Here is a 26,767-nt window from a genome sequence, read left to right as displayed (position 1 = left end):
AGAAATATTGAAAATAACTTCATGACGTAATTGACAGACGAGAAGTTCATATTCGGGAGGATGACAGGCACAGTTTTATAAGTGATAATATTGCATGGTACCATAAACATATAAAACATACCCGATTTCCTTGAAATACTTGGGAATTGAGACTAGGGTGAATAAAACTATATGACTAAAACATTCATGACAGTTACATGCATTCATCTTAAAATATTAAATTTAGCTAAAAACATCAACAAACAAAAAATCATGAGAAGCCAAACTCAAGTAAGTAATTACCATTACATAACACTAAGAAAGAAAAGATCAACAACAATACTTTCTTTTTTCTAACTAGCACTGATTTTGTTTTGGATTAATGGTTTTGATTCTTTAACCCAAATTATTAATGGCATTATTCCTCAGACTTATTTTGTCTATCAATCTAAATAACTTGCATTCAGGTCTTGAAGACATTTCCAATGCAACTGTCAACATAGCTTTTCAGGGTCTTCAAAGATGTTTTCCTATGTCATCATCAACATACATTTTATGTTCAACTTGAATGTTTGAACTCAAGGACTCTTTGTCCCTTATTATTGGGGGTGGGGGGGTGGGGGAGTGTTTAAGAAACAGACTACCTAAATATGACTTCCATACCTAAGTCAGTACAGTTGCTATAAACTGAAATTTTGCTAGGACTTTCAACCCCTTTACCGTCTTATCCTCTCACAATTAATTCCACTGATGAACCACGCATGGAAATGGATATACGCACATAATTCTTTTTCCTATTTAGTGACACTATCCATACATCCCTTTGTAAAAAAGAAAAGTGAATAAAGAAGAAAATACAGTAGGGAAGAGAAACCAAAAGATAAACCCAGTGTATACATCATCAACAGCAAAAATTGTAAACTGGCTTATGTGTAATATATGTGAAGCAAAATATGACATGGACACTAAATGACAAAAAAAACTGGACAATTCAAGATTAGAAATCTAAGATAAATATTAGGACCCCACATGGCAAGACAGAGTGAGAAATGTTACCAGGAGAGAAATGATGGCTTGGACATGTCCTTTGCACCCTTCCAGGGAGAATTGTGCAAAACAATGACAGCTGGGCTTCTCTGGTCATCAAAAGAGTTAGAAGACCCAGACTTACTTGGATGAGAACTATGATAAGGGAGACTGGTGGTAAGCTGAGATTTGTGGGAGTGAAAGCACAGGCAAGACATGAGTGGAAGAACTTCACAAAAAAGCCCTTTGGGGTTGGACAGTATTGAGCTGATGATGAAGAGGAGTTGAGACTGAAAAAGATAAAGCGCGAGGTAGTACACATCCTCTTCATTCAGGGACCTCTCTCCTGAACACACACACACACACACATACACCATTAGGTGCTCTCACAAAAATGAGGACGAAAATGAGGTGAGAAATCATATATAAAAAGAGAAGTACAGCAAAGTATAATGAGTAAAAGCATTAAAATAAAAAAAATAGTAATCAAAGAGTATCAGTGTTGAACTAGGATTTTTGACAAAAGTAAAAAGGAATGATAGGTAAATGAGGGAGAATACTAAAACAATTATCCACTAATATACCAAATTTGTAACTAATTTGTATTTTTCATAACTAACAAACCTGAGGTCTTAACATTAGGATTTACTAGCGCCAAGCTGGAAACCGGTAGAATTAAAATTACACTTGTGAGATCCAGGGACTATTGGCATCTATACCAGGTCACGGGGCATGTATACCCAGAATGCCCATGGCTACCTGTGACCCACCAGTTATATTTCTAACCCAGTTTAGACTGCTAGAGGGGTGGTTCGAGGTGGGCCTTTACCTGTTAAGACCTCAGGTTTGTTAGTTATGAAAAATACAAATGAGTTACAAATTGGTATTTGTTCATATATGGAACAAACCTTCGGTCTTAACATTAGGATAGACTTACTATTGGAGGGAGGAAAGTCTCTACAACTGACTGGGAGTTTGCCACCTTATCCATTTCCGATTATATAGGGAAATTCTAAGAGAATGGACAATGAACCTAGAACCAAAGATATAAGCGGATCTATTGGTTTTCCCCCACTGGGTGTAGATACCATTCTATTGTTTACTCTTGTCCCTTGCAACTGGATCCACCTTCGCCCCTCTTTTCCCTATTATCCAGAGGGGTGTGTTGCTACTGAAAAGTATATCATAACCTAAGATAGCTTCACAGTATGGCTGACCACCTCACCTCCGTAGTTAAAGGAGTAGGAAGAAAGTAGTAAAGAAAAAAGACCAGTCATCCCATTCATTCTACTTTCATACCTTCATCTTAGACTAGGCGCAAACTGACCCGCCCGGGGCACTGGATGAGCTATATCACTTGTTGGGCCGCCACCACTGGACCCAAGGAAAAAGTGTCCAAGGATCTATGGGCAACGTCTTTCAAATAAAATGAGGTGAAAGTTGTTTGGCGTTTCCACACACCAGCTTTCAGAATTCTATCCACAGACATGTTCTTAAATGCCAGAGAAGCACTGAAGCCCCTGATGTCATGAGCTCTAGCTCCCACCTGGCTATCTGACCCTCTGTCTTCTGCCATATAAGCATCTCTGATCGTCTCCCTTAGCCAAAACGATATTGTATTCCTGGACACTTCCTTCTTGTTCCGTCCTGTACTTACGAACAACCTCCGGCACCCCGGCCTGAGGTGCCTTGTTCTTCTTTAAGTAACTCCCTTAGTGCCCTGACGGGGCGCAGGAGCATCTCATCTTTGTCATTGTCTACAAAGTCTGCCAAGGAAGGTATGGTAAAGGAGTCGAATCTGCCGTCTACTATTGTTGGATTTTGGGTCTTGGCCACGAATTCTGGGACGAACTTAAATACCATTGATCTCCAACCTCTCGAGTGCTTTATGAGATATGACAGGCCATGTAGCTCCCCCACCCTTTTGGTTGAAGCCAGGGCCAATAAGAAGACTGTCTTCAGGGTCAGGCTCCTATCCGTGGACTGCCTTAGTGGTTCGTAGGGGGGTTTTGTCAGACTACTCAGTACCCTGGTCAGATCCCAATCTGGGGCTTTTTAGCTCCTTTGGTGGACATGACTGTTCAAAGCTCCTCATCAGCATGGCCAACTCCCATGAAGACGATATGTCACTCCTTTCATTCGTAAGACTGAGGCTAGAGCCGCCCTGTACCCCTTCACTGCAGATACAGACATATGCTTTTCTGTTCTGAGATATATCAGAAAGTCTGCTAACTGCTGAATAGTGGTACCAAGTGGAGACAAGTTCCCTCTACGACACCAATCACAGTATGCTGACCACTTTCCTTGGTATACTGTCGCAGATGATTTTCTGATATTTCCTGCCATCTGAGTTGCTGCTTTCTGCGAAAAACCCTCTCGCTCGGAGGAGATACTTGACAGTCTCCACCCATGAAGCGATAGGGACTTCACCGACTGGTGGTACCTCTCCATGTGCGGCTGACACAGTAGGTTGCTCCATGGGGGTAACTCTCTCGGCACATCTACTAGGAGTTCCAGTAGGTCTGGAAACCACTCTGCTTTCAGCCATAACGGGGCTACCAGGGTCATATCTTGAGGTTCTGAGACCGCATTACCCTGTTCAGAACCTGACGGATTAGACAAAATGGAGGAAATGCGTACACGTCCAGATTGTCCCAGGGGTGTTGTAGGGCATCTTCTGCTACGCCTCTGCGTCTGGGACTACTGAACAATACACTTCCAACTTTTGTTGTACCTGGTTGCGAATAGGTCTACGATCGGTCCTTCCCACAACATGAGCATCCTGTCCACTACTTGTTGGTGCAGGGACCACTCCGTTCCCAGAATCTGATCCCTGCGGCTCAACTTGTCGGCCACTATGTTTCTTTTTCCCGGAATATACCTGGCCCTGATGTCTACCAGGTTCTCTATAGCCCACTGGTGAAGTTGAACTGTCATCACATGTAGCTGCCGAGAAACTAGGCCTCCTTGCTTGTTTATATAAGCTACTACTGTGGTGTTGTCTGACATCAATACCACTGAGTGTCCCTTTACTCTCTCCCTGAATTCCTGTAGAGCTAGCAACGCTGCTTTTAACTCCAGCACGTTTATATGGAGTTCTCTGTCCTTGCAACTCCATTTTGCTGACACCATCAACTCCTCCATATGGGCTCCCCAGCCCTCTAGTGATGCATCCGAGAACAGCAAGAGGTCTGGAGAGGATTGTTAAAGGGGGACACCCATTGTCAGATTGTCGTCGTTCATCCACCACAGCAAGTCTTTCCTCACTTCTGCCGACAAGGGAATTTGCTCGTACGGGTGATCTACTATTGGTGACCAAACTCCTTCATCCTCCATTGTAGGGACCGAAGGTGTAGCCTTCCTTGTGGTACTAGCTTCTCCAGGGAGGTTAGGATTCCCAGCACCACCTGCCACTGTCTTGCTGGCTGTGTCTGCTTTTCCAGAAAGGCATTCACCACTTGTTTGCATTTCTCTATTCTTTGGTCTGTCGGGAATACTTTGGCTTGTGTTGTGTCAATAATCATTCCCAGATATTCCAAACGTTGACTTGGATCCAACTGCGACTTTTCCTGATTTACCACAATACCTAGGCTGTGACAAAGCTGCAGGAGGGTCGCCCTGTCCTTGAGTAATTTTCTCCCTGGACTTTGCTATCACCAGCCAATCGTCCAGATATCTTATTAGCCTGATCCCCTGAGCATGCGCCCACGTCGACACGAGGGTGAACACTCTTGTAAAAACATGAGGAGACGTTGTCAATCCGAAGCACAGGACCTTGAATTCGAAAGCTTTCCCTGCAAGACTGAAGCGGAGAAATTTCCTTGAAGACTGATGGACTGGTATCTGAAAGTATGCGTCCTTTAGATCGACTGTCAGCATAAAGTCTCCGATCCTGACTGCTTGTAGAACCGTTTTTGGAGTCTCCATCTTGAAACTGGTTTTCCTTATAAACAGATTCAGCGTTGACAGGTCTATTACTGTCCTCCACTCCCCGTTGGCTTTGGGTACCAGGAAAATCCTGCTGTAGAAGCCTTTTGACGGACTGCATACTTGTTGCACAGCTCCTTTTTCCATCATCTTCTTCACTTCGTCCTGAAGAATAGTGGCCTTCTGAGATTTGTGGGCATAAGCGACGTGGGGTAATGGCTGATCTGTCAGGTGCGGGGTTACCTCGAACGGGATCAAATACCCGATCCTGAGAACATCCACCACCCACTGCTCTGCCCCTAGTTCCTGCCACACCTTCCAGTGATTTGCCAGGCAACCCCCCACTGGTGTGGCCAAGTGATGGGAGGCGCCCATCCTATCTTCTTGAGCCTCTCCCTCTTCCCCTATTGCCCCTTCCTCTGTTGTTTCTATTGTGAAAGGGCTGATGAGTTAGCCTCTTTGAGGAAGAGGGTCTTGTGACTCTATTAGGGATGTTATGTCTCACTGTCTTCTTCCGAGAAATTTGCTGTTGTCTTCCCTCCAAAGGAGTAGTTTGACTGTTAGACGTTTTCCTAACTGCCTGTTGCACCAACCTATCGTTAGTGTCCATCCTTCTTCTATCTATCGCCTCTTCCAGTATGACTTCTGGCGACAGCAGTTGCGATTCCAAGATATCCCCATTCCTCATTGCTAACAGGGAATCCAAATCCACATTGCGGCTTAGTCTAGCCAACGCTGCATCTCTCCTCATTAGCAGGATATTTGCCCAAACATTGGCACTTACGTTTGTCAGGTACGCAATCGCCTTGGAACCTGACTGTAGTAATCTAATGAACAATGGTTCATCCACTACTTTTCTTGTTGCTTCCGAGGATGCAATCTTCACCACTGCTGTTGACCAAAGGTCTAACCAAGAAGCAGCCTGAAAGACAGAAGAAGCTGTTGCTTCTAACGTAGCAGCCTCTTGGTACGTCATCGAAGTGCACGCCATTTTAACCTGATCCAAGGTTAAGCCAGGCCTTAATCTTACAACATTAGGGTTCATTTGTCTAGACAGCAAAGGGACCTTCGGTGTCGTATAATATTTCCTTTGCTTTATCATTGCAGGGGGAATAAATTTAAATGATCTATTAGATCTTAAGGAATTATCCCTCCCTGCAATCTTTGCGTTTACATGTTACTTGTTTTCTCCTTCCTCCTGCTCTAGTGTACCATTCTCCGTCACAAGGGATGTTGTCTCGCCCCTATCTTCTGACAGACGGCCCGGAATTCCACGGCCGCCTGCCCCTACGGCCGCGGTCTCTTTGATCTTTGCTGGCCGCTGTTGGCTCGATCCCGGATAGTCAGCAGGGGAACGAGAACGCCTCACTCTTTCTCTGCTCACGGATCTAGAGCGAGAATCTCGTCTAGATCTCCAAGATGAAGGCTCCCTTAAGACAGATATAACTTCGTCTCTATTAGTATTGGCATCGTTTATGAGCATCGGGGAGCTCGGCCTCGACCATTCATCCAGACGGAAGCTGCCTTCCACGAACGTATCCGCCGAGGTTGCCAACTCCCTATTTTTCGTACTTTAAATAGGAGCCTTATCGTCCTTCGTACGTATTTTGAACGGCCTTACAGGCGAAACTGGGACCTGCATTCTATCCTCTGCTGCACCTTTCGCCGCCAACGTCGATTTTACCAGCGGTATCGTAGTTTTTGCGATCCGAACTGGCAACTCCGCATCGGCCGCTAGTCCGTCAGCCGTCGCCTCTCTCGCTTGTTCGGATTCTTGTGAACGGCTTCGTCTGCTAACCTTGTGCTTAATAGCCACTGACTTCCCGACCTTCCTGCTGACTTGGATATGACAGTCTTGGTCCGAAGATGAGGAAGAATTGATTCTTCTCCTCTTAGCCCGAGGATCCGCCAGGAACTCCCGAATCCTCCTTCAACGCTTGACTGGCGCTCGCCGTGACGTTATCGGACTTAGCGATGACGCCAAACTAGAGGAAGAAGACGAAGAAGGCGAATCGCACTTTTCCTTTTTGTCTCTCTTATTCATTCTCTTCTCTATATCCTGTAATTTCCGCATTACAGTTTGCATTGACGGGTCAGAAGGCGTATTAGCGTCTGGGTGCAGCGAAATAGGCCGAGAAGCAGCCTGTGACGTCATCACGCCTGCCATATCGGTGTGTGATGTATGTTGTGACGTCATCCCTCTCGTAGAGAAAGACTGAGAGGTTTCTGCTGGCAACCGCACGTTTGCTGCCAAACTACCTCCCACGTTCTGCATCGTTGTAAACACTGAGTTTGATGGCGAAGCCGCGGCATTAATTCCCATAAATTGCAAGCCCGGGGGATGAGGAACATTCAGCGCTGCCGGACCCTGCTGGAACCGTGACGTCATATAATGCGCAAGCAGACCATCCAAGGTTGGTACGCCTGGTAGGCCTAGCGCTGACCACGTACCATCTAACCTATGCGCTTGAGGAGCAGTAGCCTGGAACAAAGATGGCGGATCTCCCCCTCTACTTGCTGGGAACAAAGGAGAGTGCATATTATTCATAAAATTACCCCAAGGACCCTCCTGACGTTTCCGATACTGAACCGCTAGGAGAAACCGAAGGGGTATGAGACAAATCAAAAGCAGGTGGAGAAACATATGGAGCAGCCTGGTTTATTGCCGATACAAAAGCAGCTGGTAAGGTTTGGTCATCCAAAGATGGCGTCACCACCTTCCTTTTGTATTGGCTTTTCCCATAGAACTTCTTCCACTGTTCCACCGATCAACCGCGACAAACAGAACATGGATTAGTAATCGTACATACGTTTTCCCTGCACCTACTACACGTTGGATGAGGATCCGTCGACACCGAAGTTAGGAACCTAGAACATGGAAAGCCACTGACTCCTGGGCATTTCCTTTGTCTCCTCTTCGAAACGGTAGACGATCCCGATGTTGAGGCAAAATTCTCCATCATACCACTTATACACTCTTCCTCACACTCGGAGAAAGAAAAGGTAATAAGAAATGAAAAATGAAATGGATAAAGAACGGGCAAACTGAAAAAACCGGCTTTAAAATCAGATAGACAGTAACACGTCTTATCTTAAAGGCGGTAGGAAAATAACTGGTGGGTCACAGGTAGCCGTGGGCATTCTGGGTATACATGTCCCCACCCGTGACCTGGTATAGATGCCAATAGTCCTGGATCTCACAAGTGTAATTTTAATTCTACTGGTTTCCAGCTTGGCGCTAGTAAATCCTAATGTTAAGACCGAAGGTTTGTTCCGTATATGAACAAATATATCTTACTAACTACAAGTTAGAGGGAGGTAAAGCTTTTTTGATTTCATAAAACAGAGCCAGGCTGCTCTCGGTGTTTGATTCTGTTACTCGTATGATGTTATAACAACAACAGAGGATTTTCCAAAACTGGCTGTTACTAAGTTAAAAAAGTTCCCAAAACTGGCTGTTACTATGTTAAAAAAAAGGTTCCACTGGAGAACCACTGAGGTAACTTGAGTGGTCAGAAATATCTAGTAGCTCAGACGGCCAGTAATTCCGGACACATTTTAGCTGCACCTTAAGGGAAGACTAAATTCTATCTAAATTATATTTATTCTAGAAATTAATTTAAATACAATAAGACAGTATCTGAACACAGGCCTCACAAAACACAAAACCCTATATTCCAGAGGACTTATACTTTCAAATGTAAACCTAACAGAGAAGGATTAAATTCAGATAAGACAGGGTCTATGTGTTTAACAACTCTTAGAAGACGGATGGATATCATATAATATTAATGAACACAAATTAAAGAAATTAACATAAAAGTAGAACAAAGATCTTATAAAATGCAAATTTCATCATTTTAATCACTGTAATGGAATTATTGCTTTAAGCATGCACAGCTTTATGAAATGATAAACTCAAGAAATTTATTGATATTTCAACTTGAATCAACCGATTAAAACTGCAAATAAAATCAGAACCTACATATAGAGGATTTACAGTTGTCTTTTGGTAATATACTTAGGTTTTCCTCCTCTGGCATCAGAGCTTCTTCTTCAAAGCCTTCCTTGGCATTTTCCATAACTTCGATATAGTCAAGTTCAGCGTAATAGTCATCACCGCCAATAATCTGTTTCCCTTCCTGCAAGAGCATGTCAGTTATTTTACTGAAATTTGATTGTTTCCAAAAATAAAATGACAATAACACTTCAAATTAATGGACCTCATGTTAGTGGACTTCAGTATTTATCAAGTACATCATTATTTTTTCCTTAGCTACCATTACAAGTCATATACTTTTAAATAAATCTCTTGAATTGAATGTTTAGAGTAAAATAAAGGCCAGCTTAAGTTAGGGATGATGTTGAACTATATAGAATTTCTGTTGTTAGCTTTAAGATAGCTAAAAAATATACAAGGGCAGACTACAATATAGGGTCTCTCTTACTTAATAGTTAATAATTTACCAGAAAGACAGTCGCCCAGAGTATTTGCTAACCTGAGATGCTACTATTCGTCTTAATCTGAATGTCTACAGTATTCTACACTGCCATGACACAACAGAGGAATATAATAATGCCTCATCAAATATCATATAATGATGATGTTAAACACCAAAGTTTAATTACCACAATTAATAAAGCTGTCATGTCACCCTTTGACATCAGTGATTTCTGAAAGATGGCCTTTCATCTACATGTCACTTTATTTAAAAGCTGTCTCCTTTGAAAGGGCTCATAAATATCAAACTAGGAGCAGGACAGTTTTGTACACTAACTAAAAAACAAGGGATGAAACAACAGTACACAACACTCAAGCCAGATACAAAACAATATAGTAGATAGAAAATGTCACCTTTACAAGGCAAAACAAACTAACCTCATTAGCAATGCTTTCGCTAAGCATCTTTCCAACATAAACACATATGAAAGCACCTCTTGGAATGTCACAGAGACTTCTTACACCCCAGCCTCTTCTTGCCGTTTTGAAGAGTTGTAATTTAAGCCTCAATGGATGTTGCACTACTCGATTTGAACAGCGGTTCAGTGCACATGTACACCTAATGGGAATATACAAAGAGAAAGGATATGTAAAGGCTAACAGTACATTAAAGAACATGGTAATATGTATCTTATCACAAAAATGCGTTTTCTACATTCTGTAAGGTATAGATAATCTGACGTTCACCCCAAAATAACCAGATTGTATCAATAAGAAAAAGCTGTAAAGATACAATTCATACAACAAAATGTTTCTCTTTCTTTTTAAAGTAACAAATAACCCTGCACCTAATTTGCTATTATGTACACAGTCTGTCCACAGTACACATGCTTATACATTTAACTGTCCAACTGAAAAGGCAAGTATTCTCATTGGCCTAGCCAGAAAGCATCTAAGACTTACACAATCAGAATGTGAAAACTTCAAATCCTCTATGAAAATATTCTTCCATAGTAAACATAATTGTAATTACTAGGTGTTCATCTAACCTGTGAGTGAAAGATAATCTGTGATTTCAAGTGTACTACATTGTAAATTTTAATCCTAACCATCAAATTCATATATGGTATACCCCAGCATGTCAATTCAATGATTAAGCTGACCTCCAAAATATGGGAGCATGACATCCATCTGACTACTACTCAAGATTCATAAATTACTCTTCTCAAACAGATGTTCCTTACCTGCAGGTATCATTAGCACAAATTTCATTTCACACAGCTTTCACAAAAATTACAGAAGTAAATTACTCTCACCTTGAATTACATTCATATATGCCACTCTGTACTTGATCATAGAGTCGCCGATGTTGGTAGCCAGCATTGGAATTTTCTTTGTGATCGAGAATTTGAGTACCTTGGATAGTTAATTGTCGACAAGCACACTTTTCCCTGGCCTTAAATGCGGAAAATCAAGTTTAAACACAATAGGAATATTACTGAACATAAAATTAAACATATCCAGCACAGTAATAGCATATGAAAAAGACTAGTCCTACATGTCATAAAATTACCACCAAGAGGTAATCTATGCAGTTACAGCAAACATGAAAGCAAAGGTTCAGGATGATTAAAGATTAAAGGATATGAGACAAATGAAAAAGCCAAATTTGCAAAAATTCCCAAGGGGGGTAGTGCCACCAAGGCAACTCATACAGTGACTATACATTACTTAAGGTTCTTTGTAAAATCCCTTCAGCCCCTGACTGCAAACCCCTTTCATTCCTATTACTGTAACTCTGTTCACATTATCTTTATTTCATCTTACTTACTACCCAGTGCTGAATAACCTCATAGTATGTCTTAGCTCTTGGTCTCTGGCCTAAATTTTATATATCAAAGTTGGAAATATTATATCGCAAAATAAACTTGTTTCCCAAACAGGCTCTTAAAATAATAACCTCACCTGACAATTATCTTTGCAGTCACAACATACAAGGAATCCTTGGTCCAAGTTCAGAGGAACGTGTTCTGTGGGTAGCCGAACATTGGAATAACAAAGTTTCATTGGAGCAGACTCATCCAAAGAATTCACACATGAAATCTTGACATTCTCCTCACTATTTGTAATATCCTGCAAAATAAAAAACACTAAGAGAATACAATAACATACACTGCAATTTCTTAACTTCCTGGAAGAGTTAGGTAAAAATAAAAAAAATTCTACATTACATGCAATCTGATAAATGTTTACACTGAAATAATAAACTTTTATGAATACAAAACACAGCTATATTATTATCTAGATTAAAGGTGACAAAAGAATATTTAATAAATATCAAATGTGTAAAGTACATAAAGTACTACTGTCATTTCTTACAAAATCTATTATCTTACCAATGCTTTATTCTTTGGTTCCTGCTAGTTATGTGTTATATGCTGTACATAAACATTGTACCTAGCAACCACAATAATTTTTCACTTTCAGAGCAATGTCTGGCATTCTGCAATATACTCAGTGGCAGAGAGGAAAGGACCTCACTGCAAACCAATACTAGAAGTACAAGCTAAAAATCAACAACTGAGTATGTAGTAAGGTAGGAGTACACTACAGTGGTACCTTGAGATATGAAATTAATCCGTTCCGAGGCGGCCTTCGTATCATGAGTTTTTCGTATCTTGAATCGCATTTTACATGTAAAATGCCTAATCCATTCCAAGCCCTACAAAAAACACCCCAGTAAATTATATTTCCAGGCTTACAACACATGTTACGACGCCAATCCGACGGAAGAAATATGACTCCAAAAAGGCAAAATACTGTACATACGTGAGTAATATTCAACTGCATGTAATGTTCAGCCCCATTTTTACTGCACATGTTCGGACTTTAGCATATGGAGATACCGAGTTACTGACAGCTATAATGAAACATATACTATGTAATATTAAAACAGAAGAAGAATTCTAGAAAATAAGTACGTATTTGTTGGCTTCGATGATAGCAGTCTGATTTATTTTATATTTTATGATATCTAATTCACAATCTGTTTTATTAAATGTATTGCATGTACTCATTTAAAATAATTATTAAGGGGACCGGCCAGCTAATGCCCTTTTTTAAGGACAGGACTTTGATATTCATACCACTTAATAAGGTGACTTGGGACATCTCCAAACCAGCATATGATTTTCGCCTCTGACCTTCGGTTTTGTGACGCCAGGGCGATTTATCCCGAAAATAACCATTTTTCAAATTCTATCTCCTCCCTTGATATTTAATATTAAGACCTGGGATTACTACCATATATAGACCTGATGTAGACCTCCAATCGAATGAAGAGTTTTTTTTCTAAAAGTCATTTTTTTGCTAGATATGAATTTTTCAATATGGTAAAAAAATAAACCCTATAAATCACGAGAAAAAAATTTATAAAAAAAAATACGAAAAAAAATTGGAAAAAAGGGCTCTATTTGATTTTCTATAATGTCTTTCTGAGTTATATACCAAATTCCAATGTTATAGCTTTAAAACTAAGTGAGAAGATAGATTTTGAAGGTCAATAAGTATAGTTTTGAGATACAGGCGTTCAGTTTTCCTTCGTATTTCTATAAAGACAATGTTCATAAATAATGATTATTATGAATGTATATTTCTTTTTTGTGTACTAATAAACCAAAACTATTTTATTTATCATAATTTAATCATAAATGATGATCCCTTTGCTCATATATCACAGCCTGGGGCACTGCTTGAGGCAAGATGGGCACTCCTTCCTACGCAATTCTCTCTCTCGTTCACTAACTCGGCTTATTACACCGAATTTTCTTCTTCTGTATGTTAGCGAGATGTTTTCCTTGTATTTTCCTCTTTGGCATGATGAAATTCTTGCCCGAAACAAAGATAAACAAACGTAAAATGGAAGAGAATGTCAAGAGGTGAAACTCGAAGGCGTACTCTTTTTTTTACAAAGACAATTTAATAAATCATGATTATTATGAATTTCATATTCCATTTTGGGTATTGAAAAACCAAAACTTTGTTATTTATCATAAATGAAGATCTCTTTGCTCAAAGATCGTAGCCTTGGGCATAGTGTGACGTGTGCTGTCAAGCAAGACGGGGGTGTTACTAAGCAACCCTCCCCTCTCTCTTCACTAACTACGCATATATTATGATATTCTGTAATAATACTTGAGCAATTTTTCTTCGTCTGTATGTTAGCGAGATGTTTTCCTTGTCTTTTCCTCATTGGCATGATGAAATTCTTGCCGAAACATACATAAACATACGTAAAAGCGGGCGAATGGCAGAGGTGAAATGGAACGTGTAGACTACTTGAAGTCTGTGATCGCACTAAATCAGGACTGGACTTGGTAGCTGAGCCTGAAGTCTCCTTCTCGACTCGGGGAATGTCTACAGATTCCATTTCTCCTCTTCTCTCCCAATTTCTTTGAACAATAATTATCAAAATTTACGATAATAGAAGAAATATTGCATTTTCTTGTACGGATCAATGTTTTAGGCTTATTGAGTTACGATAACTAATTACCCAGTAACTACGAAAGTAAGAGGAATTTTGACGAAATATTTCGTATACGTATTCTCAATTGCCATATGAAGCTCCATGAATTTTTTCATGTCTTTGCATTTTTCGCCCTATACCACCATATATAGGGGTTCCGGCCGGCCCCCTTAAGTAACCATTAACTATAATAAACAATCAAACAAAAAAAAAGGTTCCAAACTTCTGTTTACATTCAGCACTTTGTTACGAGTACCAAACGATCGCCAAGCAATCACTTTTCCTAGCACACAGTAAGCCATAAATTTTCATTATCTCTCTTCAACTACTGAAACTGCTAAACAGTATAATAACCATTCATTTCTATTCTTTATTCTATCTTTACCTAATGTTTTTTTTATTAAATGTATTGCATGAATAAGTTTTTCAATTTACAGCATCCTTTACCAATAGAATACATAGAGCACAAGGGGTAGATGCTGACCAATAGGAGAGCATGATCTTATGGGGTGACTAGCATCAGGAACCAATGGGAGAGCGGGAAGATGGTGGAGAGTTTACTCAGTTGGCGGCGTGCAAGTTTTAAAATTGTTCTCGGTGGTCCGGGCGAATCTCGGGACTTTACAGCAACAACCTTTCGTAACTTGAACTATTTTCTTATGTAGAGCCAAAAAATTCTTCGTATTTGCTTTCGTATCTCTTGTTTTTCGTAAGTTGAGCCTTTCGTATGTCGAGGTACCACTGTACTAAAGTTTTATCAAGATACTGATGTGAGTTTTTATAAAGTTAGACATGGTTCAATGTTTAATTTTGAAACTGAGACTGTTGGACACCATCTACTCAAATACAGATAAGAGACCATATCAACAAACATATTCACTCACCAGTAATGTGAACCACCAACAAGAAACATGCAAACAATGGCTACGATGGCCAACATTGAGGCAATCATGGACCGACAGGCAGAAGGAAATAAAATCACCATGAAACTTCTAGGTTGATGCTAATGGACATAAGAACTGGAAACTGGAGTAAAGTGAAGCTGAAGAAGTTTGACAAATTGTAATGACCCTTTGTGCCAACCACTGTTTCACACAAGGAATACTGTAGGTGGTTATCCCTTTGTGGAGACAAAAAAATTATTAAGAGAAGTAGAAGTAGAAGAAATGGAAGTGGCAGCACACAGACTGTTAGAAAGGCCAAGATAATCTTGGAAAGGGAACATGGGTGAAAATCTAACAGTATACTAGTGAAATAAAGCAGAAAATGCACAAGCCCAGAAATAGCGGAGAGAAATCATGATTTTCTTCCCCATACACAGAATGTCTGTCATAAAAATTTTTTAAACAATAATAACGATAAAAAAGATGATGATTTGCAGTGGAAAAGGAAAGGTTCAGTGACTATGCAATTGGGTGGAACACATATTCTTAAACCCAACTTTTACACCACAGCTGGAGCCCAATAAACATAAGTACTACTACAAAAGGTTTATAATTCACATGAATACACTGAAAGGCAAATATCTAAAGCTTAAATGCACAGTCTAACTCATAAAAATTAATGGAAATCACAATAGTAGAGGATTTCTATTTCTTTATGTATTAAAATGTTATTGTTAGTATACAATAAGGTTTTGTACATACTTACCTGGCAGATATATACTTAGCTTTACGTCTCTGACGTCACGACAGAATTCAAAACTCGCGGCACACGCGACAGGTAGGTCAGGTGATCTACCTTCCGCCCGCCCGCTGGGTGGCGGCTGTAAGAACCAATCTCCCTTTCCAGTCAGAAATTTTTCTCTTCCACCTGTCTCCTGAGGGGAGGCTGGGCGGGCCATCAATCGTATATATCTGCCAGGTAAGTATGTACAAAACCTTATTGTATACTAACAATAACATTTTTGTACACAAACTTTCCTGTCAGATATATACTTAGCTGATTGACACCCTTGGTGGAGGGAAAGAGACAGCAATATTAATATGGAAAAAAGGGGGAAACAACACCTGTTGTAGGATGTAAAATACAACCTTGGTTCTTACCTGTTTAGGAAGAAGACTTCGTAGTTACTGTCTATTAGTCTGCGTTGCCTGAAGAGATTCAGCGAGGGCGTGACCTACAGCTGACAGACTCTTTGGGTCTATCAAAGGGATTTGGTATCCGCTTACTTGATAGAATCCGAGCAGGATCTTGTCAAAGGGGATTCGCCCTCTTATATGACAGAACCTAACCACTATCATTGCAAGGAGCTCAAACATAAACCGAACCACCTAACCAATCTAATCATGTTAGACATACGACATGAAAGAGATGCCTACCCGCATGCTCTTTCAACAACCAAAAAAACTTACAACCTAAACAAGGGGGAAAAAATATACTACAAAGGATATGTCTCAGCTCCCTGCCCCAGCACCGAATCCGCCGATACGTACAGGCCTACGCGAAGCACTTTTCATACATGATTTTTGACCTCTCTCAGATAGTGGTTTGCAAAGACTGAGTTGCAACGCCAGAATGTTTGCTTTCATAATATTACTCAGGGATATGTTTTTATTGAAAGTTAATGAAGTGGCAATAGCTCTTACCTCAAGAGCTTGACCTTCAGAAGCTTGAATTGACTTTCATCAACATATCGCATGTGCTTCTTTCACCAGGCTTCTGATGAAGAAAGAAAGCGCATTCTTCGAAAAAGCCCTCCTTGGATCTCTTACAGAGCACCAAAGGTTGACATCATTGCCCTTAAGTTTCTTCTTTCTCTGAAGATAAAACTTAAACTCGTACTGGGCAAAGTGACCTCTCTGCTTCCTCGCCTACTAAGGCAGACAAACCTCGGACTTCAAAACTCCTAGGCAAGGATTTTGAGGGGTTCTCGTTCTTAGCCAAGAACGAAGGCAGGAATGCACAGATCGCTGCATCTCCTCTGAACCCCACTTTCCCTTCTATTGCATGGAGTTCACTAATCCTCTTTGCGGAAGCCAATGCCATGAGAAAAAGTGTCTTCCTCGTGAGGTCTCTAAAAGAGGCAGACTGAGGCGGTTCGAACTTAGGGGACCTAAGGAAGCGTAGCACTATCCAGATTCCAACTCGGAATCTCTGGCGAAACCTTTTTGGATGTTTCAAAAGATCTTATTAGATCATGAAGGTCTTTGTCTTCTGAAATGTTTAAGTCTCTGTGCCTAAACACTGCAGCCAGCATGCTACGATAACCTTTAATGGTTGATACCGCCAGTCCACTTTTTTCCCTAAGGAAAAGTAAGAAGTCTGCTATTTGGGTTACAGAGGTACTGAAAGAGGAAAAGTGATGGTTCCTACACCACGTCGAAAGACGTCCCACTTCGATTGGTAGACTCTAAGGGTAGAGGGCCTCTTGCTGCTGCGATAGCAGTTGCAGCTCTGCAGAAAACCCTCTCGTTCTGACCAAACTTTTGACAGTCTGAAGCCAGTCAGACCGAGAGCGGGGAGGTTTCTGTGATACCTGTCGAAGTGGGGTTGTCTGAGCAGATCGATCCTCTGTGGTAATGTTCTCGGAATATCTACTAACCATTCCAGTACTCTGTGAACCATAATTGTGCGGGCCAGGAAGGGGCTATCAGCGTCATCCTTGCTGCCTCCGATTCTGCAAACTTCTTGAGAGTTTCTCCCAGTATCTTGAAGGGAGGAAAAGCGTACATGTCCAAGGCCCTTCCAATCTAGGAGAAAAGCATCTATTGACACTGCCCTCGGGTCCGATATCGGAGAGCAGTAGTTGCCTATCCTCGCATTCTTGGCTGTGGCGAAGAGGTCTATGTGAGGCCTGCCCCAAAGTCTCCACAGGTCCTGGCAAACATCCTCGTGAAGAGTCCACTCCGCCGGCAGGACTTGATCTTTCCTGCTTAGGAGGTCTGCTCTGACGTTCTTTTCTCCCTGTACGAACCTGGTAAGGAGACAAATCTTCCTTCCTCAGCCCACAGCAGAAGTTCTTTTGCTGTCTCGTACAGGGAGAAGGAGTGAGTCCCCCCTTGCTTCCTGATGTATGCCAGGGCCGTGGTTGTTGTCCGAGTTTATCTGAACTGCCGAAGCTAGGACGTAGGGCTCGAATGCTTTCAAAGCTAGCCAAACAGCCATCAGCTCTTTCTTGTGATGTGCCAGTCACCTGTTCTTTCTTCCAGGTGCCTGACACTTCTCTTGAGCCGAGCGGTTGCTCCCCAACCTGTTTCCGACGCGTCGGAATACAACACTTGGTTGGGGTTCGGAATGTGAAGGGACATCCCTTCTGCAAACCTGAGAGGGTTCGCCCACCAAGAAAGGTCCTTCTTGATTTCTCTTGAAATCTTGAAGGAGAACTCTAGGTTTTGAGAACGACACCGCCAGTTTCGATTTGTAGAAAGAACTGGAGAGGTCTGGGTGCAACCCTTCCTAGAGAAAGGAATTGCTCCCAACGAGGAGAGTGTCCCCAACAAACTCATCCACTCCCTCGCTGTGCATACGTCTTTCTCTAGGAAGGCTTTGATTCTCTGACCCTCGGGCTATCCTTTCTGGAGAAGGAAAAGCCCGAAAATCCAGAGAAACCATCCGAATCCCCAGATAGATACGATCTTGACTGGGGATTAACTGAGACTTTTGAAAGTTCACCAAAAGTCCCAGAGGAACTCGCCATGAAAAGGGTCTTTTGTAGGTCCTCCAAACATCTTTTCTGTGACTTGGCTCTGATCAGCCAGTCGTCCAAGTAAAGGGACACCCTGACTCCCTCCAAATGTAGCCATCTTGCTACATTTTTCAGTCCTGTGAAGACTGAGGGGCTGTTGAAAGGCCGAAACACAAGGCCCTGAATTGGAATATCCTTCCTCCCATCCCAATCATGAACCTGAGGTATTTCCTTGAAGAAGGATGGATCGGCACATGGAAGTAAGCGTCCTGAAGATCTAGGGCACCATCCAATCCCCTGGACGAAGAGCCGCCAACACTGAGGATGTCGTCTCCATGGCGAACTTCCTCTTCTACAAAGAAATTCAGGGCGCTTACATCCAGAACCGGTCTCCATCCTCCTGAGGCTTTTGGAACTAGAAACAGGCGGTTGTAAAAGCCCGCTGAGCATGGGTCGCTCACTAGCTCTATAGCTCTTTCTCTACATTTGTTCTACTGCCTGCGTTAGAGCGTGGCTCATGATGGGATCCCTGTACCTGGCCACCAACTCCTAGGAGTCGTCGTCAAAGGTGGTCTTTCTGTAAAGGGAATCAGATATCCTTTCCGGATAATCGAGAGGGACCAGTCCGCTCCTCTCTTTGCCCAGGCTTCTGCGAATCTTAGAAGCCTGGCACCTACTGATGTCTGGAGGACTTCTTTCCTACTTCTTCGCTCTGGATGAGCACGAGAAGGATCTTCCTCTCTTGAAGGGTCTAGTTACCTCTTGAGGTAGAGGCTCTAGAAGAGGGCCCCCCTCGAAAGGGCTCCTGTCTAGCCGGTAGTCTCCTTCTTAGTCTTCGTCTGGAAGGAGGTCCTAGGTTTCCGGGCCGACTGAGCGAGCATGTCTTGGAGTAGCCTTCGCAGAGATAGCTCCTGAGATGTCCTGGATTATCTTCTTTGGGAAGAGAAGCGGCGAGAGTTGCGAACAGAGTAGCGAGGCTCTTTGAGCATGAGAGACGGACTTTGTCAGAAAAGAGCAAAGACTGATCTTTTATTAAGAACCCCTGCTCCAAAACAGGGAGGCTACTTCGCTCGATCCATCTCTAACTGCCTTATCCATGCACGTCAGTACACTGTTGAGATCCTCGGCGAAATGGAATCCGGGTTCTGAGTCCTTTTAGCCAAGACCCCCAAAGACCAGTCAAGGAAGTTGAAGACTTCCAAGACTCCTAAACATTCCCTTCAACAGGTTGGTCGAGCTCGTTCATAGCCCAGGTAGTCTTAGCCGACAGAGGCCGAGCGTCGTGAGGCATCCACCAGTGAAGAGAAGTCCGTGTCTGCAGATAACGCAGACCCAGGCCCTAGGGTTCTCCAGACTCATACCAGAAGCCTAGTCTGCCCGTAAGCTTGGAAGGAGGGAAAGAAACACAGTCTTCCCTTTCTCTCCTTAGAAAGAACACAGTCTTCCCTTTCTCCTCCTCTTAGAAAGAAGCCAATCACCAAAACCTCTCAAAGCCTTCTTCATCGAGATGGTGGCTTCATCCTCACACAGGAGGAAACCTTCGTCTTCTTAGAAGTCGAGAATAACGAGAGAGGAGGAGGAGGAGCGACGGGAGTAAGAGCGTCTCCAAACTCTTGAAGAAGGAGGTCTGTCAGGATCTTGTAGGACGAGACCGAAGAATCCTTAACCAAGTCCTCTTCTGAAGGTTCCATTTCATCCACCGAAGAACTTCGGCTTCTTTACGAGAGCAGCTGGACTTCTCTAAAGAAGTGCGTCTATCTAGTGATGAGTGTCTGGCGCCGTCTGGCGCCTATCAGGGAGCCAAAGCTTCGGGAGAGCTCCTATCGAATGCGTCATTCTACTCCGATGAGTGAGTCCTCTGTGATCCTGTAGTCTGCTCCTTAGATACACGGGAGTCCAAAGGGGAGGGGACGCCTGCTAGGAGAGGAGAGCCTACTATGCTCACGGCGCCCAACAGAATCCATGCGCCTGTCAAAAGGAGAGCGGCTGCCTGGCGAACTGCGCCTAAAATGAGGAGAACGCCTGCTAGGCTCTTGGCGCCTACCAACAGGAGAGCGAATCCCTGGAGAAGATCGCCATACTCGGAGACAGGCGTCTACCATGATTCCACATACTTAGATCGAGACGCCGTGGGTCTCTGCAAAAGCTAGTCTCTCAGCCGAGACATTTCTTTCAGGCTCTTTACGCCCTGACCTGAACAGAGCGGCTAACAGGTGAACTGCGCCTATCAGGAGAGAAGCGCCTATCTTCCGCACAGCGCTTGAGGCAGCGGGAGAGCGGCTACTTGTGGGAAGTAGCGCCTACCAGGCTCTAGGCGCCTAACATAAGGAGAGATCCTGTCTCTGGAAGAGTCCATGTTGTAGGAGGCTCTCTTATCCGGAGATTGGAGGTTCTTCGGAAAGGAGCGAGAAGACGAAGCTGTGCGCTTATCTTTAGACGAGCGCCTACTAGGCGCTAGATCCCTTTCTACTGGAGAAATGAAGTCGCCAGGAGAAAGCTGCTTGGGCGATTGGCGCCTTGGAAGACGACAGGCATCTGCCGAGGGAAGAGCGCCTCATTCCATCCGCTGTTACAGGAGAGAGAGCCGCCTCCGACTGAGAAGGCAAAGCAGGCGAAGGTAGCCTAGACTTCTTGACGGGGAGAGAGACGTCCTTCTTACGACGCGTACCTCCAGCCAAGGAGCCCGCCAGAGCCGAAATCTGAGCTTGCAGCCCCGCAAGAATCCGAGCTGGAGATCTTGCAAAATCCTCCACAGGGGAAGAGGATCGAAGCTACCTCAGGCGAGAACTCCTGATCCCTCCTGGGTTTTCTTGATCTCCACTTCAGGCTCTTCCGGAAAACATTCCGGGCTGGAAGGAAAGGCGCAAGGAGCCTTCCAGGCACTCTTCAACGGTCGAGATGAATCCGAGGCGCTCCATCCTCTTCTAGGAGAAGGTGATGAAGAAGAAGAGAAGCATTGGCGTAACACCTCCTTCTTGGAGCGAACTAAGGCAGCTGGGAACGAACATCAGGACCTACCGATGGGACGCCTTGATCGGTGGGAGTTCTCCCTAACCTTCCTGCAGCTGTTGACTTTCCTCCTCCACTGGGAATGGGAGTCTGGAAGAGGTCTAGGCCTGGAAGCATTAAGGAGCCGATCAGACGCACCCTCCACTGCACTGGGGTCACTGCACAAATCACCTTCACTATTACTCTTACCTTGCAACGAACGAATTTTCTTCTCCATGCTAAGGATCGTGGTCTTCATGGTTGCCACTTCCGAAGGCGATCTTTTAGGTTGCGGATGCAGGTGGAAGCAAGGAGCTGAAACGGGAGAAGGATCTAGTGCTACAACAGGATTGTCTACTTCTACCTCGTTAATACGAGACTTACTAGAACTTCTAGACGAAGCTTTTCTCACCCTGTCTTTCTCCAACTTCCTCAAGTAGGAAGAAAGACTTCCATTCACCCTCATCCAACTTTCTCACACTCATTACACTGGGTCAATAAAGGAACATTCTTTACCCCTACATTTCAAGCATACTGTGTGAGGATCTACCGTTGCTTTCGGTAGCCTCACCTTGCATTCATCCATAGAGCACACCCTAAACATAGATTTCTTAACCTCTACATCAGACATCTTGAAATCAAAGAAAAATCCAAACCAATAGCCAAAAACAATCCACAAGCGCGTATGCCAAGCCAACAAGATCAGGTACTTCACCGAAAGTCAGTCCAAATAAATCCAAGGCAACGAGAAAAGAATAAAGCTGTCAGGAGGTAACAACCACAGGTGTAGTCGACACCGGCGACAGAAAAATTCTGACTGGAAAGGGAGATTGGTTCTTACAGCCGCCACCCAGCGGCGGGTAAGGTAGATCACCTGACCTACCTGTCGCGTGTGCCGCGAGTTTTGAATTCTGTCGTGACGTCAGAGACGTAAAGCTAAGTATATATCTGACAGGAAAGTTCATGTACAAAAATGTTATTGTTATGATACAATAAAGTTTGTTCATACTTACCTGGCAGATATATATATAGCTGTATTTTCTGAAGTCCGACAGAATTTTAAAAACTTCCGACACACGCAGTGGTCGGGCCAGGTGGTTAGTACCCATTTCCCCGGCCGCTGGGAGGCGGGTATCAGGAACCATTCCCATTTTCTATTCATAATTTTTATTTCCACTGTCCCCTGAGGGGAGGTGGGTGGGTACTTGATTATATATATCTGCCAGGTAAGTATGAACAAACTTTATTGTATCATAACAATATCATTTTGTTCATGAAACTTACCTGTCAGATATATATATAGCTGAATCCCACCTTTGGAGGTGGGAAGGGACAGAATAGAAGGATTTTGGGAAACAAATGCATGCAGATGATTTACATCTTGGTTCCACCTGTTAGCATAGCTGGCTTCGTGGTTACTGCCACGTAAGTCTGCTTGTGCTACTAGAGTTGCCAGCGAGGTAGAGACCTATATAGCTGGTGCACTCCAGATGATCTGTCAACAGGGGCGAGACCACGACGTGACTAGACCATATTGACCATACCATGAGGGCTAAGAATTAAAATAAAAATAAAATATATTAATATATAAAAATATATTATATCACCACCTGACCAACCTAGCCAAAGTTAAGGTGTGTTAACTAAGGCTTAAGAGTTAAGAAGTCGCCGTTGTCGGCGACTCAACAACTAAATTAAGAGCTCTTCCTAACATTTTCTACAGGATAGGATGAGTGGTACTTCTTGCCCCCAAGATTGTGTCTGCAATACACGTATGGCCCTAGCGAGCAGCAGATCTCATATGCCATCTTCACATCTCGCAGGGAGTGTGAAGTGAACACAGAGTTGCTTCGCTAAAAACATGGTACTCAGGATGTTGCTGAGTGCCATGCTCTGTTGAAATGCTTCCGAGGCCGCGCCCTCACCTCGTGAGCATTCAGATAAAAAGATTTCAAATCTTTGTGCAAACACAATGAAGGAGCATTTTTGAAAGAACTCCTTAACACTAAAGCCAGGCTGTTCTTCGATATGGGCAAGTCTGGTCTTTTTCGGAACACTGCAGATTGCCCGAATGACTTCGACTTTCTTGAGTTTTATGTAGATAAAACTTGAGAGACCCGACAGGGCACAGGACTCTCTCTGGCTCCTGCCCACTAACTTGTGCCATCCTTGCTTACCAAGCTCCTGGCCCAAGGACAAAAAGGGTTTATACCATTCTTAGGCCACAACGGAAGGGTTAGAGAGCACACCGCCTTGTGTTCTCTAAAGCCAAAACTTGTGACGATGGCTTAAAATCTCACTAACCCTCTTTGTCGTATCTAGGGTGGTTAGAAGAAGGCCTTCCTGATCACATGCAAGAAGTTAACAGGTAGGAGAGGTTCGAATGCTTTGACATCAAGAACTTCAGACTACGTCTAAGTTCCATATTGAAAGCTTCGATCTGGACTGCACAGTCAGTCCGTCTGTACTAAAGTCAGGTGACCGACCAGTTGACCAGTCAGACGAATCAAGGACAGCAAGGCTGTACCCTGAAGACCATAAGGCACTATTCTTCGCTGAAGGATGAGTGTCTGGACTGCCTGGGCGATTCAATCTAAGCAAACCTTGGGGGTGTATCAACGCAACCCAACGTCGTCAGCGAATCAAACTCCTGACTCGAGCTTCTGGTGCCAGGAGAAAGGAGCGAGGAGCAAAAAGGCGATTCAGTCCCGAAGGAAGAATGCCTGACAGTCCAACCTGGTCTCATGTTACACGATCATCGGGGGTGTATAAACGCAACCGACTTCGTCAACAAGAAACTCAGGGCTACTATATGTCGCCTGATCTCGCACGAGTGTCTGACTCCGAGAAAACAGGTGAGACAAAAGTGATGATGAGCGAGGTTCGAGATTCCACAGAACTCAAAGATCGTGAAGGGCTTTGTTGTTTGACAGACGCAAATCTCTGAGCCCAAAGGCCGTCAACAACATATTTGCGTATTCTTTAATAGTTGTGACTGCCAGCTTATCCCCATTCTTCAGACGGAAATGGAAGACGGTAATCTTAATTCCTGTCAACATCTCGATAGCCTGAACGTAGTCAGACTCAGAGCGGAGATGTATATAGGTAGTTATAGGTACCTTTCGAGTTAGAGTAGACCGACTCTCTCGGAAAAGGTCCTTGGAAAGTGAACTAGGAAGTATGTGACCTCTGTGAATCCAGGATCCTGAAGGCCAACATGGGGCGATCAGCGTCATTGTCGCTCCTGTGACGTCATAAATCCTCTTATACATTTCCTAAGAGATTGAAAAAAGGGGAAAAGACTAAATATCCATCCCCGTTCAATATCATAGGATGGCGTTTTAATGGTACCGATCCCGGATCGAGAATAAGGGAGCAGAAAAGAAGAAGCCTCTTCGTCCTCAACATATCGAAGAGAAGAATGAAAAAAGGGCGTCCCTAAAGTCTCCACAACTCTCAACTTACTTCTAAAGAAAGATTCCACGGAAGTCAATAGTTGCTGCGTCGATCTAGACGATTCGTACGGACTTTTGCAATCCTGTAACGAACCTCTAGAGGATCGTTACATTCTTAAAAGAACGCCTGTTGTTATAATAGGCTTTCTCGTAAACTCGAACAGGGACCGAGAAGATACTTCTTAAGATATGAGAGAGCTGTGGAATATCAGAGTTGATCTGGACCACTGGTTCCCAAAACTCGTTACGAGGACTGGAGGGACTACCGAATCGCTTTTACTTCTTTCAGATTAAGATCCAAGACATCTGAAACCCTATCCAGATGTCCGGCACCTTCTTTCTATCACCTTTCAGGTGATAAACGCATGAGAGATGTTCAGAATCATTCCTAGATCTTGAATAATATTTCAGTTTCCCGGGTAGGAGAAAACTGTGGTCTGAATTGCAGTCTATTCGGGGAAACAAACTTCTTCAGGAAGGAAATGGTCCCCAGCAAGCTCATCCATTCCTCCCCGAGTATGCTTACTTCCCTAATAAGGCTGCGCTTTGCCTAAGCAGTAGAGCATATAAAAGTGCAATGTTGCGGTAGACTCGTAGTTCTATACCGTGCGGTAACGAGCACCGAAAGGATTAAGAGATAACTCTGTTGAACTATAAGGCAAAACAAAACGAATGCACGTTTATTCATTCACGTAAGAAATCCCCTCAATCTTAGGACTAAAGTCCGTGATTGTAGGGCAGAGATACAGTTAGTCAGAGTCAATCCCGCAGGAGAGACGTAACCGCCAGCACAGAGATACGGTTAGTCAGTCAATCCCGCAGGAGAGAGAGACCGTAACCTACCGCGCATGACAGCGCCCGATCTGTTACTGGCTCGTTGGACTGGAGGACAGACACAGCGTGACAGCAGCAGCCAGCACTTACCGCTTACGAACGTCGTCTCTTAACTTTATGTCTGGGTTGCCAGCTACCCTATTCTACGAAGAAATAGGTCCGTTATTTTTTGAGGCAGAAAGACTCTCAAGCTGGTATATTTAAGCGAAACAGAAAACGCTAAATATATAGATGCGTTTGTGTCGTCAGAACACTACCATACAACGGTAAAAGATAAATCGGAAACTCCTGGAGGCTGCAGGGAGTAACGATTAAACATGTCCTTAAAATAGACCCAATAGACCTCTCGGTTGCCATCCGAAGAGGTAACTACAGCAAGCGTTATATGAACTTGAAACAAACAACCAGACAAGTAAAATAACGCAAGGCAAAATATGAAATTATATCACAATAAGGTGTTGTTCATACTTACCTGGCAGACATATATATAGCTGAATTCGGAAATACAGCTACATACATATCTGACAGGCAAGTTTCATGAACAAAACTTAAGAGAATCGAAGCAGTCAGCTCAAGCTTCTTATGTTACTGGACATAAGCGTTCATTGACGTAGTCTACAAGTCTATTTCTTGTACGAGTCTGCGAATGACGAATGAGAGCTCTTCCGAATCTTGTCAATAAGAGCTTATTCGCTTACGCAATATCAAGTTAATGAGATGGTTTGTCAATGAGAACTAACCCATTTACGGGACAAAGAGATATTTGGCAATGAGGGGATACCCACTTACTTGACAAACGAAAGTATATTGTCAATGGGGGAAAGTCACTGAATTGACAAAACGTAATCCAGGGAGTCAAGCATTTAATTTTTTTCGATTCCCGTCTCAAACGAGGAAGGGGCAAGAATCCTGTTAAGAGACTGGGCTTACGGCAGGTAGAACGACGATGTTCAATTCGGCAGCGT

The 26,767-nt window shown here is 43.2% G+C and overlaps 2 protein-coding genes across 2 annotated transcripts in view; one reads left to right on the top strand and one right to left on the bottom strand.

Annotated features, from left to right (window-relative positions):
• The window catches only part of LOC135200629 (ataxin-3-like), a 237,658-nt gene that overhangs the window by 22,561 nt on the left and 188,330 nt on the right, over positions 1–26,767 (top strand). The gene's annotated exons all lie outside the window — the stretch shown is intronic.
• Positions 8,918–26,767, bottom strand: part of LOC135200933 (histone-lysine N-methyltransferase SETDB1-like) — a gene marked incomplete at its 3' end in the record, with an annotated part of 46,333 nt that continues 28,483 nt past the window's right edge. Inside the window, 4 exon segments of the mRNA XM_064229711.1 lie at positions 8,918–9,074; positions 9,812–9,992; positions 10,690–10,829; positions 11,339–11,506. Of these exon segments, the coding sequence (XP_064085781.1) occupies positions 8,918–9,074; positions 9,812–9,992; positions 10,690–10,829; positions 11,339–11,506 (646 nt within the window).

The sequence above is a fragment of the Macrobrachium nipponense genome, chromosome 27 (assembly GCF_015104395.2).
Source record: "Macrobrachium nipponense isolate FS-2020 chromosome 27, ASM1510439v2, whole genome shotgun sequence".
NCBI lineage: Eukaryota > Metazoa > Arthropoda > Malacostraca > Decapoda > Palaemonidae > Macrobrachium > Macrobrachium nipponense.
The sequence above is the reverse complement of the archived record's forward strand: the minus strand, read 5'-3'. Positions and strand labels throughout refer to the sequence as shown.